A 19,728-nucleotide genomic window follows, 5' to 3' on the forward strand; every position below is an offset into this window, starting at 1 on the left:
TGCCTCTAGGTTTGAGTTTCCCTGTTTGAGTTCCTGTCCTGACTCCCTTCAGTGATGAATAGTGCTGTGGAAGCGAAAGCCAAGTAGACTCTTTCCTCCCCAAGTTGCTTTTTGGTCCTGGTGTTTCATTGCAGCAATAGAAACCCTGACTAAGACGTATATTATAGGCATGCACCACCGTGTCCAGTTTATGGCATGGTGGAGATCTAACCCAGGGTTTCCTGCCTGCTAGACAAGCCCTTTGCTAACTAAGCTATAATTCCCACCTGAGACGGGCTTTTAAGATGACAGCATATTGTCTACTGCCCTCTGTTTATTGAAGAGAGAACACCGGTTTGTGTTGGAGCTTGTCCTTTGAATATTTTTTCTAACTGTGTGTCTGTGTGTGAGTGTATGTGCCTGAGAGTTTGGAAGCATTGGATACCTGGAGGTAAAGTTCCAGGCAGTTCTAAGCTGCCTGACAAATATGCTGGGAATGGAACTCTGGGCCTCTGGAAGAACAGTATGTGTGTTGTTGGTTGTTTTCATTCTTTACTCTTTGGGGGGCCCACCACCCAGCTCCCAAACAAATCACAGGGAGACTTATTCCTACTTATGAATACCCGGCCTTAGCTTGGCTTGTTTCTAGCCAGCTTTTCTTAAATTATCCCGTCTATCTTTTGCCTCTAGGCTTTTATTATCCTCTATTCTGTATACCTTTCTTTACTTCCTACTCTGTGGCTTGCTGTGTAGCTGGATGGCTGGCCCCTGATGTCCTCCTCTCCTCCTCCTTTTCTCATTCCTCCATCTTCCCTTCCCAGATTTCTCCTCCTATTTATTCTCTCTGCATGCCAGCCCTGCCTAGTTCTCTCTCCTGCCTAGCTATTGGCCATTCAGACCTTTATTAGACCAATCAGGTTTTTCAAACTGGCAAAGTCACACAGCTTCACAGAGTTAAACAAATGCAACATAAAAGAATGCAACACATCTTTGCATCATTGAACAAATGTCTACAGCATAAACACATGTAATACATCTTCAACTAATATTTCACAACAATATGTGTTCTTAACCACTGAGCCAACTCTTCAGACCCTGGTCTAGTCTTATGTGCATTATTTTATTTGATCCTACAGTGATGTAGGCATTATTACAATTTATTTGTCCATTTTCCAACACAGGTCTCACTGCACAGCCCAGGTTGGCCACCACAAATATAGACTAGGCTAGTCTCAGATACATGATGATCCTCCTGCCTCTGCCACCTGAGTGCTGGGATCTAGGAATATACCACTGTGCCTACATGGCATTATTACTATTTATTTTCATCTTAAATGTGAAAACATCTAGTCACCATGAGGCTATAAATTGCTTACGGACAATTTTATAAGCTAACTTTGAGTTTGAACTCAGATCTGACCTTGCAGCCCTAGCTGTTCATTGGGTAAGTTGCTTCCGTAATTCAGGTTGTCGAGAGGTAGAGTCTGAGCTGTTAAGCTGTTGTCATGCTGATGGCAGGAGGTAGAAAGGGATGATGGCAGGCGTCTTTTGGGTCGATTGATGGACTACACTTAGAGCACATTTAATTCTGAAATAGATACTTTAGTTCAGCGCCTTTATGCCTGAGGCCCAGAGAGGCAACTTGTCCGAAGTGACCCAGACACGGCTCTGTGTGTATGTGTATACCAAATTTGACAACAGACTACCAGTCCTCTATTTATTTGTCTACTAAAAAGAACAATCCACCTGGACTCTGAACCACTGTACTCTGCCTGAAGTACTACTTGGAAGTTTAGTGTAGGGGTTGGGGAGATGGCTCAGCAGTTAAAAACGGGCACTGCTGTTGCAGAGGACTCAAGTTCAGGTCCCAGTATCCATGTCTGTGTGGCTCATGACTACCTGTAACTCCAGCTCCAGGGCATGCGATACCCTCTTCTGGCCTTTGTAGGTACTACAGTCAGGTACACAAACCCATACATCATTCATTCACACGTACAAACCCCCACACACACTCACATCACTCACTCACATGTATGCATGCACACAATTAAAAATAAAGTATCGGTTAAAAAAGAAGCTTAGTGTGGAAGAGGGTTCGTGCATATTTCTACCCCTCCCCCACCTTGCAGATCAAGAGGGTTTCTGATGATGGACTAGGCATTTTGGTTGTAGTAGAGGAGCCCTGTTCTGTCCCCTCCTCCATACGGGTTCACTGTGGCTGAGATGTAGGCAACCACATTGATTTGTATTTTGCTGCATTAGAAGTTAAGCTATGTCTCAATGCCTCCGATGCTTTGCCACATGGAGATACCATGAATATCTCTGTCGTGGAGTTGTTAGTGAGAATTCAGAGTTCACCTCTAGATCAGTGGTTCTCAACCTTCCTAATGCTACAGTGCTTTGATAATACAGTTCCTCATGTTGCGGTGATCCCCAACTATAACATTACTTTCACTGCTACTTCATAACTGTAATTTTGCTACTGTTACGAATCGTAATGCAAATATCTGATATGTAGATGGTCTTAGGCAACCCCTGTGAAAGGGTCGCTTGACCCCCAGGTTGAGAACCTCTACTATTGAGCATTTTGAAAAGTGCAAAGCATTTAATGAGTCCTCTTCCTGTTTATTAAGATGACAGTTTCGAGCTGGGTATTGTGGTGTACAGCTACAGTCTTGGCACCCAGGGTCTAAGGTAGGAGGGTCTCAAGTTCGAGGTCAATTTGAACTACACAGTGAGACCCTGTCTGGAAAAGTCACCTTCCCTTGCAAAAGATGGTCGTTTCCATCCCACTGTATTTCCTGGCTACCGGGTATTCGATTCTCCTTGGTGTGGGGTGTCAACCCCTGCTGTTTATAAAATGCAAAAGTACCCTGGTGCTAGTTCTTATTGTTGCTAATTTGTCTATTAACTTTCTTATCTCAACAGATAGAAGTGATAATTGAACAACTAAAATATAGCAACCCCCACCCTCAAAATTTCTACTTCCCTATGAGTGATTTCTTCTTCCCCACAGCAACATATGAAGGACTAATTGAAGTAGTTATATTAGCACATTTAACCACTCCCCTGCCGATCTACCTCATCTCCTTCCCTCCCTCCTCTTCCTCAGGACAGGTCTCTGTTCAGCTTGGTGTGACCTGAAATTCCTGGTGCGGCCCAGGCTGACCTCCAACTCCTGATGTTCGAGTCTCGGCCTCTGAAGTTCAGGGATTGCATGTGTGTACCAGGACTGCATGTGTGTGTGCCACTGCACCCAGCCCAGCCCAGTCCCCACACCCCTTCCTTTCTTCTCTGGTAGAAAAGCCGGGTCAGTCAGGTGACTTTCTAAGCATTACTAATCCCAGAGGAACTTCCTGGCAAGACGGTTGGCACAGGTTGGCGAAACAGGAAGGAATCTACCCCAAGAGCATAGATCACAGCTTTGTTTTGGCACAGGCCTGACTTCCCTGTGGTGTCTCCACCAGTAGCAACTCCGTAGTGTTGGGGACTAAACTACAAAATTCTGCTTGTCCTTATTAGTCACTTTAATATGTGGGTTGCTGGTTGGTTTAATTTCCTTCTTGTTGTCTTTAAAGTCACTGTAAAATCCAGCGAAGTCTTCACAGGATGCTCTAAAAGGGAAGTTTCGGGTGATGGCTGACCTTTCACATAAGCACATTGTGTAATAGTTTTCGAAAACAGACCCCGACTTGCGGGAAGTTAAATGAAAATGCCAGAGTTATCAATCTGAAGATCCACGTTCTTCTAGAAAAGGGGACTGCCGCCTTGCTGAGGGATATCTCAGCGGGATCACTGCAGGGCGAGCGCAGATTGCCTGACATTGCGCAAACCCGGTTCAGGCCCTAGCAGGTTTCTGATTTTAAGGGAGTTAAGGCTGTGTTGATGGTGGAGGAAGAAAGGAGGACATAAAACCGCTCTTTGAGTTCTCCCACACTGGAAGAGGCATTCTGTGCCAAGGTGGCTAGGTGAGCCAGCTTCCGAGGTCTGGGAGCTAAGAACGTTATCAAATTGTCTGGCATGGGAGACATTCTGTTAGTAACATATGTTACTTCCCCCGAAGAACAAGGAACGGGTGTCTGTGTGCTGCCAGAAAAAAAAAAAGTAAAACAGAGTTGGTGATGGTTACAAAACTTGATTAAAAAATAGTATTTCCAACTCTGCTGTCTTAGGATGCACACGGTTATAAATGCATGCATTTCACAAGGCGCCGCGGTACCGGCGGCTTTCTGTGGCTGGTCCGTTTTGGCATCTCCACGTTCTGTATCATTGCTCTCATCAGCTTCTTCAGGCGTCTTCTCTCCCATCAAGGCAGGGGCCTTCTGACGCTTGGGCTCTGGTAGGTGCAGCAGACAACCCTTCAGGTCTTTTGGGGTGGCAGGTCCCTTAGTTTGACCTTGTCTCTTTTATCAGCCGCGTCGGCCTTTTGTTTTGGCAAGGTGGCCATGGCGAGGAGGGGTGCAGAGGAAGGGTTTGTCTCCAGTTGATTGGGCTGCTGTTTCTTCTCTTTTATTGTGTTTTTTAACTGTATGGATGATGGTGTGACCTAACTCCATGTTGGGAGTGGCACACCCCATTATTTATTTATTTAGGGAGGCAGCGGCAGGTGGATTTCTGTGAGTTCAAGGCCAGTATGATCTACCAGTGAGTTCCAGGACAACCAGGGCTGTTACACAAAGAAACCCTGTCTCAAAAAAAAAAGGGGAGGGGGGCGGCTGGAGAGATGACTCAGCGGTTAAGAGCACTGGCTGCTCTTCCAGAGGACCAGGGTTCAATTCCCAGCAACCACATGGCAGCTCACAACTGTCTGTAACTCCAGTTCCAGGAGATCTGACACCTTTACATCAATGTTCATAAAATAAAGTTAAAATAAATAAATTTAAAAAAAAAAGCAAAAATACAAAGCAGCAACCTTCAGGACATGGTTGACATTTCTCTAAAAGCAGGCTCCTAAGTGAATTCTTTATAACAGTAGACATTAGAGTCATTCTAACGCCTCTTCCCAAGAAACTAAATAAACATGGGAGATGTTTGAAAGCTAAGAAACATTTATTTGTTTTTTTAAACAAAATTTCAATTTTGCGCGATTTCCCTGAGTCCATGACCAGCATGGACTACAAAGGGAACTGTGAAAGTCCAGAGCAAGGGCTGGGAGTGTAGAGTTGGTAGAATGTTTATCTAGCATGTGCAGTGCCCTGGGTTCAATCCCCAACAAAGCATAAATGGGGTGTGATGGGGCACGCCTGTAGTCCCAGTTCTTAGGAGGTGGAGGCGGGAGTCTCTGGAGTTTAAGATCATAAAGTCACTCTAGGCTGTGTGGGTGAGTTCCAGGCCAGCCCAGGTGATATGAGACAAAAAACAACATCCGCCAAAACCCCGATGTTTTGCTCTTGTGCTACTATTTTGGGAATGACTAGATTTTGGAGTGAGGACCTGCCTGAGTGCTTACTTTCCTTTTGCTTCATGTCCTGGGGACACCTCAAAGCCAAACAACTCTTTTTCATCTGTCCCAGAAAAACTTGCCATAAAAGTTTTCTCAGCACCTTTTCTCGTGTTCAATAGTTGTGTGTAAAGTAAATACATGTTCATTTCTTCCCAGGTTTGCTAACATTTCCTTAAAATAACAAGTGTTCTGTCTGTGTCTAAGCATATGACCCGGCTTGCTTGTACTGGTCATTTCTCCATGTCCTCACGGTCTTCCCAAGTCTGCAGCCTCCTGCTTTTCCAGGAGGGTCTGATTCAGGTCCCCACTTTCATCCCGATCCCTCTCTCAAATAGCCGCGCTTTATTCCACCTGCCTCGGTTCAAATCCCCCTTCCCACTGCCAGTTTAGCGGCCTTAGGTACTTGCTATGTCCAGAGATGATTGAGGGAGATTTAGGGGGAGATTTAGGACGTATCCTCTGGTGATGTGGCTCCGGGGTGCGGGTAAGTATGTGAAAATATGTGCTTCAGGGAAGGACGAACAATTACCTAGAACGGAGGGATTGTTTGAGAGGAGGGGAAAGCAGTTGACACTCATTGCCTGTGGGGACCAGGGATGCTTGAGGGAGGAGGTGACAGGTTCGATGCACTCTCGTAAGAGGTAGGAAAGTGAACTAACATGGTGTGTTCTGCACCTCAGTCCACCCGTTGTATCTTCTAGGTTATTTTTCTAGGGACAGCAGATCAGGGAGTTTGACTGTGTATTCCTTCTGGGGACCCTAGACAAGGAAGTTTCACTGATGTCTTCCATCTTTAGTAGAGAGTGGACTCATTTGCACCCCCTTCCAATTGCACTTATCTTGTTACTTGTCCCCCTCATTTTGAAATGTACCACCTTTCCTCTGTAGTGGACCCTCCGTTCCCCTTCTCTTATTCAAGCATACTTTGTACCAGTGAGCTCTCCTCCTCCTCCTCCGCCTCCTCCTCCTCCTCCTCCTCCTCCTCCTCCTCCTCCTCCTCCTCCTCCTCCCCCCCTCCTCTCAGTACCTCAGATTTGTGATCTGCTTATCTCTAGACATCCAAAATTGACCGGTTGCTCTTTCATTCTGCTGCACCAAGTGCTTTCTTGGTTGATTAGACTGCACAGTACGTTATGTAGCTGTGGATTTCAACTAATAGCCCCTCTTCGCACCCAGATAAAGAAGAGACCTGATGTGCCACTGCTCAAATTCTACACGACTTGATCTTTTAAATCTCCACAAGAGCCACCAGTGGTCAGACTTCACTTGGCCCTATAGGCAAAAGCAGAAGACACATACACTTCCAAACATTCCTTGTGTCTCCTCAGTGACACACAATGCCATTCGCTGCTGACTTCTGTCTACTCGTCTGTAAATCTGCTGTGCCGAAAGACCAGTGATGGTCAATGATTTTTGTGGCCCATGGCTTTAAAAGTCAGAAGTGAAATGGTCACTGAGGGTAGAGAGTGGCAAGGTCCCAGCCTGAGACAGTGTGATAAATGCTCGTGGTGGTATTGTCATCGAACCAGAGTACACCTGGTTCAATCTGAGCAGACACCTCCTAGTTCAGTCCATATATGGGTATAAGAGATGGTCTTTGGAAGAAGTGACCGAATAAAGAGGGGAGCCGAGGAAGAATCCTAGAGTGTAAGTGCTTGGTAGAGGATGTACCTGCCGGAGTGAGTCGCATCAGAAATGGTTGTCCAGCCCAGCTTTAAAACCACTGATGACTTGTACCTTACTCATTTTAAACTGTTGTATGTACAAAGGTATCTTAAGCGGTACTTTTGTTTCCTGTTCCTGAATTCTTGGGCTTTATTTCATCATTTTTTCTTCTACCAGGGCTCCTATTGCCTTCTGTTGTGGCCCTCTACATTATACGTTAGTGTTAATAAAGTGACAGTGTTATTTGGTATCAGCCCGATTTCCTGTGAGAAACAGTGTGGTGTCATTGCCTGTAGTGTCTGTTCTGCAGGATTTATGAGGGATGAATCAAATAATTCACAGCCTCTGAATGATGCCTGACTTACAGGAAATTAATAAAGTATAATTTAATAAAATTAATCAAGTTCCTCTGTATCTTTGTGGACATAAATTATTTCCTGCTTATCTGGAGGGACCACCTTAGATGGTCCTAATGATGCGTTGGTTCGGTTTGTGAGTTCTCAGTATGTGTAGATCATCCTTGGGAGTTTTTGTTGTAATAAACAGCTTGCCTGTTCCATGGATCTTTCTGCGGCGCTCAGCCTGTATTCGTTTCTCCCGGCTGCTATAACAGGATACCAAAGAGGACGGCTTAAGTGAAGAAACTTGTTTTCTCACAGATCTGCAGCTAAGAGAGCCAGGGCCAGGGAGGCAGCCATTTTGGTTTATACTGAGGGGGCCTCTCTCTGGCTTGGAGGCAGGTATCTTCTCATCTCTGCCTGCACAAGATGGAGAATCAAGGTGACTCTTCCCCCAGTGCTCAGCTCAAATCCTTGCCTTAAAGGCTGTATTTCCATGTCACAGAACAGCACGTTTACTCTCAAATTGTGGGAGCATTCAATAGCCTCGTTCTCCAAATGTTTAGTATGAGTGTTCTGTTTTTATACATTGTGTACTTAAAGCCATGTTCTTTTTGAATGATCTGATTTGACTAAATGATTAGGTAAATGAAATGGAACCCAAAGGACAATATATATATATATATATATATATATATATATATATATATATTATAATTTAATTAATTTTACATATCAGCCACGATTCCCTTGTTCTCCCCCCTCCCGTCCCCCTCCAAAGGGCAATATTTAGCTATACTTTTATTAATGTGAGTGAGATCCAATTTTACCACCTGAAAACCAAATCTGGTTGGGTTTCTTTTTTTTTTTTGTTGGAGGAGACTGCTTCCACCTGGTGTACTTGCTGTAGATCCTTATCTTGGTAGATGATCTTGGGTTTATTACCCAACTTTCCTGCTGTTTTTTTGGGCAATGCGATTGCTTTCAGATGTTTTCTTGCTTTGTAGAACTTCAGAGAGTAACGTCCTTGGTCGATCATGTCCTTGCACACTGAAATCTTCACTATAGGAGTTTAGCCATAGTTCCTAAAAAACGCACAAACCCATTTCCCAGGTCTCCTGTTGTTTCCAAGATAGGAGGTAGTGCTTCACTTTCACTTCCTCACAGTTTTTAATGTTTTATTAGTCTTGGCTTTTGTTAAAAACCTTTTTGGTTTTGTTTCTTGTGGTGCTGGGAATCAAACACAGAGCTTTGCGCATGATGGGCACCGCCATTGCCCTACCATTGAGCTACAATTCCGGCTCTTGGGTTTTGAGACTGAATCTCCCTGCGTAGCTCAGGCTCTCCCTGAACTTGGTATGAAGCCTAGGCTAGCCTCAAACTCTTTGAGCTTCCAAATGCTGGGATTCTAGGTGTGAACCTTTATGCGTGGCAGTTGTTTTTTAAATACTGCCAGTGTTGTATGTGGAATACAATGTCACATTGCTTTAATTTGTATTTCTGTAGTTCTTCAATTACAAATGTACATTTTAAAAATAGATTACATTTTAAGAACTGTTGGAAATACAAAGCAAAATTGAATATGAAGTGCAAGGAATTCCCTTATACCTTGGGCTTTTTTTTTTTTAAATGTAATTTTTATTAATTGATTCTTTGGGAATCTCACAGCATGCACCCCAATACCACTCATTTCCCAGTCCTTCCATGTCTGCACTAAACCCTTGTAGCCTCTCCCACAAAATAAAATAAAAAAATAAAAAAATTATATATGCGTAGATATAAATGTGTGTGTGTGTGTGTGTGTGTGTGTGTGTGTGTGTGTGTGTGTGTATCTACATATCAGTTTGATTCTCCTTGCCTGCCTTTCCATCACATATTCAACTGTTGTTGTGGCATTGGGAGCTGCCGAGTGTCACACAGTATACCTTTTTGCCCAAACGGCTTTACTTGGAAATGTTCATTGCAGTGTGTTATTGGTCTGGTTCGAGGCCTATGGCTTCTGGTACACCATCAAATACTGGACCCTCACTGAAACTCCTCTCAGATATCCTGCCCAAGTCAGGGAGATCCTGTGACTTATCATTCTGTAGGATCGGTCACTTCACGAGCTCTAGCAGGTCATTGATGGGGTAGATGTTGGGGAGTGCTAACTCAAAACCCTGGATGTGGGCCTGGGTGTTAGTTGAGTTGGTCAGTCTGGGCCTTCACTGGAACAGTCCCCCTCAGGGCAAGGGTCAGGGCCAGCTCTCCTGCACCCAAGCCACCACGTATACTACTACTTTGCCCCTGCCAATGGGACAGGGTCAGCTTCCCTGTGAAGGATGGGGCCAGCTCTCCCACTTCAGCCTTGGCCTTATTTTACACAGCATGGTCTTCGCTGTTTCAGCATTCCCTGACTAAAGGATGCCTATGTTACACTCCCCTCCCCGCCAAACACACACACAGGGTTTCTGTGTAGCAGCCTTGACTGTACCGGAACTCCCTTTGCAGACCAGGATGGCTCAAACTCACGGAGATCCGTCTGGCTCTGTCTCCCTAGAGCTGGGATTAAAGGTGTGTGTCACCACTTCCTGGCTGCATATGTTAGACTGATGAACCTGTGACTTATTTCTGTTACCTCAAGTCTACGGTTCTGTTTATCAGCTATAGACAAAAGAAGTGTCTCTACCATCGCAACATCAGGAAGAAAAGCTTGGCAGCTCCAAGAAATCCCTGCGCCCCTCCATCCCTCCCTCCTCTCTAATCGTCTTTTTTACTGGGTTAAATTGTTCCTTTTGTAGAAAGTCATGTGGCTGTAATCAAACAGAGCATCACCTTTTCCATTGACTTCTAAATATACTTTTTATTTTGTTTTGGTTTGCGAGATAAAGTCTCACTATGTAGCCTTGGTGGCCTGGAACTTTTATGTAGACCAGGCTGGCCTCAAACTCAGAGTTTGCCTCCCAAATACTGGGATTCAAGGAGAGCACCCCCATGCCGGGCCTTGCAAATATACTTTGCAGGTTTTTCTGTCTCCATGGTTAGCTTGTACATTTTTAACTCAGTATGCATTATGTCAAGGACAGCTATATTTTGAATCAGGAGGCAGGCACATGCTTTCCATTCTGGTCTAGTGAAAGTGACTTTGATCATTTGGTTAAGGTGGTGCATTACAGAATACTCTAGTAGAAAGCCACCATTTTTCCCTCTGTAACTCATGTTCCCTGAGATTTTGTGACACCACATAGATTTCGTGGCACCACATAATATACTCTTTCTCATTTTAATTTTCCTATTTGAAGCTTTTGCTTCTGTGGTTTTGCAAAGTGATGGCTTCCAACTTCAAATATTTATAGTAAAGAGCTTTCCCACTTTTTTAGAAACAAAACAAAAAAACAAAAAAAACCGCACTTTTCTCTAAGAGCTTCCTTACTCAACATAATTTAAAAGTCTTATCTTTATTTCTCTTAAAAAACAAAGAAAACCTTAAATTTCCTCAGCATTTTCTGCCTTTGCATGATTAAAAGGCAGAGCTCACTGCAGCTCGCCCACGCTGACAGCTTAATGTCCGCTGGGACAGTGTGTCATCCACTCAGAACACTGCCTCCCCTTGGAGCACCAGCTCCGTCCCTTGCTCTCCTGGTGCCGTTCTTTGTAGAATCGGACCTCCTAAGGGCTTAGGAGGAGGCGACATCAAGGGCTGAAAAATACTCTTTGATGACATCACATCGCTTTGATGTTCAGTTAGACTGGGCAACAGAGAGTCTTCAAAGACCCAAGGGTTTAGAAATTGGAGATAAGAAAAGCAAGCAGAAGGACTGGAAGATGTTATTCCAATTAGTGTCCATGTGGGATGGGCATCACTCTGTTTGTTTATATACTCCAGTTCCGAGGACTCCTTACTGGCCACTGCAAGGACTTGGAGCTTGAATTTTTATGCCATGGATTTCATTAAATCCTGAAAAGCAATTTAAATAAAATTATAAGGTTTGATATTTGATTTAGTTTTCAAACTCTGAACCTGTGAGTAATTTGTGAGTTACTTTATCACTTAGCTTATTGAAATATTAGCAGTTTACAGAGTTCCTACATGAGACTAAGTATAATCTGTCTTTTGTTTTATACAATTTTGACTGTTGCATACTTCAGCACTTGAAGAAAAAGGATGCCTCTTCAGAGAGAGCTCTCAGTGTTGCTAGGAAACTCAAGAACTCTTTTGTGAGGATCGTGAGATTTCAGTTCATTTTTAGTACAACACATTGAGGAGCAAACCCGTTCCAAAAGGGAAATACCGAAAGTCATTTATGAAACTGCTTAAAATATCTTAAGCAGAATAGCATCTCCTGGTATCTGAGGGACCTATTTGCACATGTAAAATGAGATAGTACCTGCATATAGCCTGTGCACCTTGTCCACCAGCAAAGGGCAATACAAGGCAGACCACTTGAAATGGAGGAATTCCTTCTGGCAGGTTTTCTTAGTTCCCTGACATCTCTGAAATTGATCAGAATATAATTCCATCTCAACTTCTTTTGAGCAATTAATAAGGTGCTATTTTAAGAGACAGAGTTACTTAGAAGTTCCCTGCCCCTAAGGAAGCTAGCTAATCATGTAATGGTAAATCAGGAATTCTACCTTCAAAGGTCCTGTGCAGGGTAGCATTGGCAAGAAAAAAAAAAGCACATGAGCACTGAGGAAATGTGATGGATATAAACAGGTGGCTACCGTGAGTATTCCTAGAAGGAAGAACAGACACCTCCTCACTGGAGGGTGGAGAGGTAGTAGAATGCAGTTTTTGAAAATGAGGTAGGCACAGGACTAAACTTATCAGACATTATAAAAAGGATCCCAGAGTTCCAGTATCTCTTCAGCAGGGACTCTGGAGATGCCACACATCAGTGTCAAACCGTATTGTAATTAAATACATGTGTAGGCATGAAACAAACTGAAGGCCAGCATGCTTTAAGGACGATGCTAAGCTGTTGCTTGGTCTCAGTCGGTAGGTTTAGCTCGGTGAAAAACCAACCCCAGCTTTAGAGTCGTAACACAGAAGTCATGTGTACACGGTCCCTTGGGTGTCGGTCGGTCGGGATAGGCTAGGATGAGAAAGGAAGCTCTGAGCTCACTCAGGGCGCCAAAGAAGCTGGTCTAGACAGGGGTTGTGGGTGGTCTGCTGTGGTTGCATCTTGGGCAGTCACAGCTGCTGGTCACACACCTCAGTTATTTCCCATGTGGATTGTTTGCACAATGGTAAGAGTGCTCAAGAAGGTGAGAAGGGATTTAGCAAGGAATCTGGAGGTCTGGCCCTGGGTCTTACCCAGTGCGTTCTTGTCACTGATGTGATTTAAGAGAGGAATGCAAAGGATTTGCACCCATTCTTTCTTCAGTGTGAGCAATGCCCTTAAATACTACTGTTGAAAGCTTAGGATGGTGACTTTTAGTTACTGCTCTTGGAGCTTCAACTTTACCAACATTATGTTGTTTCTGATAGTGTATTAAGATTAATCCTCACCTAATAGAAAGGATAATGCCATACATTATTGGAGAAACATCATCAAATAGTCACTGTGGAGAATGGGGTCTTGGGATTGACTCCTAATTTTGCTCAGTGTGTTAATGATTGGTGCAAGATGAAGGGATGGGGAGGGTGAACAGAGAGGATGGGGAGAGGGAGAGGCAGACCCTGGGTACCATTCAGAATCCATCCAACACTGAACATCCAAGTGGTAAAGCTGCTTCTTAGCCCAAAATGGTGAAACATGGTATCCTGAGCAACGAGATGTTTGAGTCCATGCTTAGGAAATCCATTAGAGCTGGGAGTGGTGGTTCATGCCTGTAAAATAGGACACTTAGGACACTGAGGTGAGAGGATTGTCTAGAGTTCAAAGTGAGTTCCAGTCCAGGTTGGCTTAATGAATGCGACCGTGTTTCAGAATAACAAAAGGCATCACAGAGAAACTGGTAGATATGACAAGTAGTTCTGTGGAGACTTTTATGTTGTAGATGACTTTAAAAGATTTTTATTGGATGATTCATGTATAATTGAATTTGTTATAAATCAAGCTAATGACCAGACTATTCATACCTTGGATCTTGATCTGAACACCAATATTAGCTTTTCATTTATTTATTTATTTGTTTGTTATGCTTGTTTTGTTTTTTCAAGACAGGGTTTCTCTGTGTATTGGTCCTGACTGTCCTGGAACTCACTCTGTAGACCAGGCTGGCCTCGAACTCACAGAGATCTGCCTGCCTCTGCCTCCCGAGTGCACCCGAGGACCCCCATTTAATCTCCCGAGGGATTAAAGCCGTGCACCACCACTGTTCAGTTTCTCTCTCTCTTTCCCTTTCTCTCTCTCCTATATCACTCTGCTCCCATGAATGGCCACAGGGTCTTGTGCCAGGACAGTAGCAGCAGCTTAGTCCCATGTATGTGTTTCTTTCTGCAGATGTCACCAGAGGTTTGAGCATCACCACTCCTGAACAGAGTATCGAGAAAGCGAAAGGGGAAACTGCTTATCTACCATGCAAGTTTACACTGAGTCCCGGAGACGATGGACCCCTGGACATCGAGTGGCTGCTATCCCCCTCTGATAACCAGAAGGTGGATCAAGTGGTGAGTGTGATCAGTGCTGGTCACTGCGCACGTCAGTGCGGGTGCAGGTGGTGAGTGTGATCAGTGCTGGTCACTGCACACGTCAGTGCGGGTGCAGGTGGTGAGTGTGATCAGTGCTGGTCACTGCATACATCAGTGCGGGTGCAGGTGGTGAGTGTGATCAGTGCTGGTCACCGCACACGTCAGTGCAGATGTTGGTGTATCTTCACACAGACTGGGTGTCGAGGGGGAGGAGAAAGCCCCCATCTGCTCAGGTGTGGTAGAAATGAGGAACACAATCAGGCTGTGTGTTGACACACGCAGGAGCTACTGCCCATATAATGAATGAAGTACGTGAAAGGCTACTTCAAGCAGGGACCAGTGGAAACTTCCGAAAGCCTGGGTATACGTGTAAGGGGCCAGAGCAGGGGATAGAGGGTGTCGGGAGCAGGCAGACACGAGTGTACACAGTGTGAGGGACAGTGGGTAAATCAGTTTTGTTAAAGAAGATGTAAGATACAGTATACTATAAGAAAAGTGTACAGTATTATTGCTAGAGCCTATCTGTCATATTTCCTCAAGTTAAATAGCCCGTACGATGAATTACTTAAGAAGGGAATGAAATCTTCCCTTGTTGTCTTACCCTTTTATTTATTTGTGCGGCTCTGCACATGTGAGTGCTACCATGGTGGTGAGCCGGTGGACGTTAGAGGCAGCTTTGGGAAGCTATTCTTTCCTTCCACCATGTGGATTCCAGGAGTTGGACTCGGGTTCTCATTCTTGGTGATAGGTTCCTTGCCCTAGAGCCCTTTTCCTAGCACACAAAATGATCATAAGGGGTAGGTATGGCACACAACAGCAAAAACCCCTGTAACGTATTTGCTTACCGCACTTAGTAGTCACTTCATTTAGAATGCTATATATTAACTTCGTTTGACATATTTCATTTGAAAAATACTAGACCAGAGGTAAGAAAGTAAGTTCAGGATTTCACAGGGGTATGGTGATACAAGCGTTTGTAAGAGATGAGCGTGGTGGTCCACACCTGTCGTCCCCCACACAGGAGGCTGAGGCGGAAGACAGCCTGCGCTACATAGTGTGACCCCTTCAAAAAAACTTACAATCTTACGTATTGTCCAAATAAAGGGATCATTTTGTAACTGAAAACAAAATTCTTCCATTTAATGATGAAATTAGTGTAGTCCACTAATTTCAATTTGATTTTATCAAAAATACTCATTTGAAATACACATTTGTGGAGGAGATAAAGAAGAAGCTTCCGTAGTTGTCAGTGACATGGCTGTGGATTTACTTCTGCCCTGATTCTATAACCAGAACTATCTGTTTCCTAAGCAAAAAAAAAAAAAAAAAAAAAAAAAAAAAAGCCAAAACAACAAAAACAAAAAACCAACAACAGAGTTGTCTCATTTACTCTCATCATCCCGGTTACCCTGTGGCCTTCTCCACTCTTACTTCCCTGCTTCTCTCCCCGTGAAGATGTCTGCACTCTGAACACACGTTTCTAATGGAGGTCCGGCACTCTCTTCCCTCGTCCTGCTCAGGATTCTGAGCCCGTGGTTAACACAGGAGAGCATGAGTCTTCGGTCCTTCTGAGTTACTTGAGACCCTGAAGTCTGTGACCAGGTGTCTGTAGAGACCAGCAGGCACAGTGCCCCGAGCTTATAGCCTGTCTGTTCATGGAAGGAGGGTCCCAAATCTCACAAGGACAAAGCACACAATTGTGAGACAAGCATGACACCGGGCCCTTGGTCTGGAGTGGTCATTTCTGGGTTAAAATCCTGCCCTTAGATTTAACGCACAGTCAAATCAGATGAAAAGGAAGCTGACAGGTATGGAAATGCTTCCATAGTGTTTTAGCTTTAGCGTACGTTAGCTGAACTCCCGCTTGAATAGAGTTCATCGAGCAGATGGTACCTAAGGACATGGAGTTGGAAGACTGGGCTGGAGAAATGTCTAGTCTTATCCCCGTGAGACACTTTCCTATGTGCCTGACACATCCTGGTCAGTGTCGTTGTGCTTTAGTTAGGCAGCCATGCGTGTTTCAGCATGAAGGATGTCTTCTGAGAATATCATCGTATGATTTTGACAATCATTTGAACAGCAGAGAATGTACCTGCACAGACATAAGATGACTGTGAAGTAGTCTTGTGGACTCATTATTGTACATGCACACCCCGGGGTTGACAGAAACATCTGTGTGCAGCACATGACTATATAGACTTATTTAAGCTTTAAAATGACTCTAGGATGCGCATGGTTATGCTTATGAAAGTGAGGAAACAGGCCCGGAGACGAGAAGGAGCAAGTCCAATGTCATCATACAGCTAGGAGTTGGGATTTGAGCCCAGACTTGTGCAGTTCTCACACCTGTGTGCTTTTATTAGCCTTGTGCTGGCCTTCCCTGTCTCCCATGTTCTGTAAACCTGTGTGTCTGCCAGGGACATATGTCCTAACCACCTCTTAGAAGAGTTTAACGAAATACTGCATGCATAAGTATTTTGTCAGCTTGGAAGTAACATAGGAACATCAGTCACATACTCTGCCCAGTGAAAACAGTCCAGCTCATTGCTTGGCTAGGTTGCATCAATTGATGTGATAAGAGCCAGACTTTCCTAGTGTGTTACAAGGGAACAATCGCGCCATCCTTACGACATTGCAGGAAATCAGTGAAGACATGGAGAATCGTCTGGTAAATTCTAGGTGTCCCATCGCTTAGCCAGTTGTCATAGGAAAGCACTAAGCTGGTTTCCAAAGTCACTCACAGTGGGGACACATCTGTTCAGTGCTTCAAAAAAGAAGAGTGAGATGCATGTGTCAAAACGTGCTTTTGAAGTAGATTGTTTGAACTCGTACTATAGCTTTTCACAACCTGAGTGAGGAGTTTAATAGTCAGGAAGCCAGCGTGTCATGTCTGTGGACACATGAGTGTTGATGGATGCTGACGAGTGGGGGTAGCAAGACAGGAATAAGGTAATGGCCAGTGTGTCCAGACCAGTGCTGGCTCCTCCAGCTGCTCTGTGTGTTTACTCAGCAAACTGATCTTGAGTGTGACCTGGTGACCGGCAGTTAACATACATACAAACGTGTTTCTGTGGACTCAGGCTGAAGGGGTGGGGAACATGTTAGAAGCGTCAAACAGAAAAGCTCAGAAGAAAGATATCCTTGGGAGACATTTTTCAGTTGTACTGTACATAATGAACATCTCAGACAGGAAGTTTGTGTAGATTGTGGTTGTGTTTGTGGGTGGATTTTGTTTGTTTTTTTCTAGTTACTATAGGGCATATTATGTTATCAAATTCCTTTCCCCATGTGCAGTGGAGCATGAGGCTGCAACTCAGCCCCATTCCATTCTTCTGCTTTCTCATCCTGTGCATGATTAGACAGCTGGTGTTTCATAATACAGCATTTTTCTGTTTTCATATTTTACATTAACATTGGGGGGAAAAGGTAGAATTCTTGTATGTTATTTTTCCCCATACTGTTCAGATAAGAAAGTCATCCAGTCACACCCCAGCTGTGATCCTCTTGTTTGAGTTTGGTACTACTCTTTGCCCTTCGACAAGAACAAGGGATCTTACTGGGAAATACGGACCTTTATGAAATGAGGTAGTTTTTTTTTTTTTTTTTTTTTTTTTTTTTAATCTCCTTGTTTTCGCTTGCTTTTGTTTTAGATTATTTTGTATTCTGGAGACAAAATTTATGATAACTACTATCCGGATCTGAAAGGACGAGTACATTTTACGAGCAGTGATGTCCAGTCTGGTGACGCGTCTATAAATGTAACGAATCTGCAGTTATCGGATATTGGCACCTACCAGTGCAAAGTGAAGAAAGCTCCTGGGGTGGCAAATAAGAAAGTCCTGCTGACAGTTCTTGGTAAGTTACCATTCCTTGTGTCCAAGGGGGTTCCGTGGTTCCAGGGAAAGTGGCTATAGCGTATAGTATCAGCATTCATGGCAGACACAGCTGGTTTCTCATGAAACCCAGGACAGCAGAAAACAGAGTTAGTCCAGATATTTTTTTGAATGGAGAAAGGAAGAGGCCCTCCTACTTGTGAAAGTCAGTGAAAGGGTCTTAGGTAATGGAAGTAGAACTCAGCTATGATTTGAGTGTGTTGTGACCAAAACTCATTGAGGCTTGCTTAGGAAGTGGGTGGATGTTTTAGGTAATTAGGTCAAGGAGCCTCCATTCTCCTGAAGGGATTGATGTAGTTCCAATGCTGCTAGATCCATTACCCTGAAAGCAGGTTGTTACAGTTGATTAGCTTCGTTGACCCCCTCAGGGATCAAATGCCAGTTTTGCTTCGGTCATGAGGTAGTCCTCAAAGGGAACCAGGCAGATGCAGTTGACATCATCTTCGTGGACCTCCAGAATTCTAAAACAAATTTCCATTCAAAATAGTGATCTAGCCTCAGCTTCAGGTGTTTTGTTATAGCATCAGAAAACAAACCAGAACCAGAATGAACCAGAAGTTAACCTTAACTGGTGTAAATTTTTTGTTGTTGTTGTTTTTTGCTTTTTCTCTTCAGAAATTTCCCTGAGAATTAATTCAAACTTGTCATTTCCTTTAGTGTCAGCCCATCAGTTTGGAACAAAGATTTAATTATCATTAAGCCTAAGGCCTCATTCAGCTTTAAAATGGTTTGTGTTTTAACCTTTACTTTCATAAGGATAAATGATTAATTCCTCAGAGTATTTATTTATTTGTATTTTTAAAGATTTGTTTTATTTTAAGTTATGTGTTTATAGATGTGTGTACTTGTGCCCATGCAGGCCAGAAACATAAAAGTTGGAGTCATATGCAGTTATGAACTGTCAAGATGTGGGTGCTGGGAATCGAACTTGAGTCTTCTGTAAGAGCTTTAATAAGTACTTGTATCCACTGAGCCATCTGTCCAGCCCCAAATCACTGGAATGTTTCAATTGGAGGAGATGTACTGTGGTAGAAGGAGTTGAAATAAGGACTGAGGGGTTATCTACCTCCTTGCTTATAACTGTTTCTATTCCTCAGGCGAGGGAATTAGATAGATGCTGGGATGCCTTATCACTCCCTTTGGATAGCTACAAAAGAGATGTGTCAACTTCTTAGTAAGCTACAGAGGTCCAAAGACTACAAGAGGTTATTTATTCATCTTTAGAATCTGAAATAATGTGTACAATTAATCTCTTCAACTTGGGAGGTTCTGAAAGGCTGTAACTCAAATGTATCTGAAACTTCCTTGTGGTAGACTGTACACACAATGTGTGCTGACTTCCATAAGTAAAAAACAGCTGTTACAGTAGTAATTTCCCTGCCTTGTGACTCAAAGTCTTATGTTCAGGGAGATCCACTTTTTGTAGGAAATGCGGATTACTGGAATTACTTAAGATAATCTTGGGAATAATTAAATAAGAGAGTTACCTCTTGTCAAACTCTACGACTTGGTTTTAGTTTAGGGTAGGGTGAGTAAGTGTTTCTGGACAGGGCCTCTGCTAAAGCATGCCTGTGTGAGCAGACAGGGACCAGGGGCCATCGATTGCATCCCAATGGCAACTGCTGAGGCTGTCTTAGTTGCTGGCCACCTCACTGATTTAGCACCCAAGGGGTCCTGATCTTAAAGACACTCCATCTTAAAACGGCTCTAGTTAAAAGTGTTTTCTGTGATGTGAAAGTGAACCTGAAGAAGGTTCCAGAGAAGGGAATGTGGTGTCATTAGAAATGCTAGCTA

The 19,728-nt window shown here is 43.8% G+C and overlaps 1 protein-coding gene across 2 annotated transcripts in view; it reads left to right on the top strand.

Moving 5' to 3' along the window:
* Cxadr (CXADR Ig-like cell adhesion molecule) overlaps positions 1 to 19,728 on the top strand; it is a 52,490-nt gene that overhangs the window by 13,096 nt on the left and 19,666 nt on the right. For both annotated transcript variants that reach the window (XM_052741029.1, XM_052741028.1), the window contains exons 2-3: positions 13,854 to 14,020; positions 17,692 to 17,896. In XM_052741029.1, coding sequence (XP_052596989.1) covers positions 13,854 to 14,020; positions 17,692 to 17,896 — 372 coding nt within the window. The remainder of the gene's footprint in view (positions 1 to 13,853; positions 14,021 to 17,691; positions 17,897 to 19,728) is intronic.

This window comes from Peromyscus californicus, unplaced genomic scaffold, assembly GCF_007827085.1.
Source record: "Peromyscus californicus insignis strain IS unplaced genomic scaffold, ASM782708v3 Scaffold_16__1_contigs__length_79575227, whole genome shotgun sequence".
Lineage (NCBI taxonomy): Eukaryota > Metazoa > Chordata > Mammalia > Rodentia > Cricetidae > Peromyscus > Peromyscus californicus.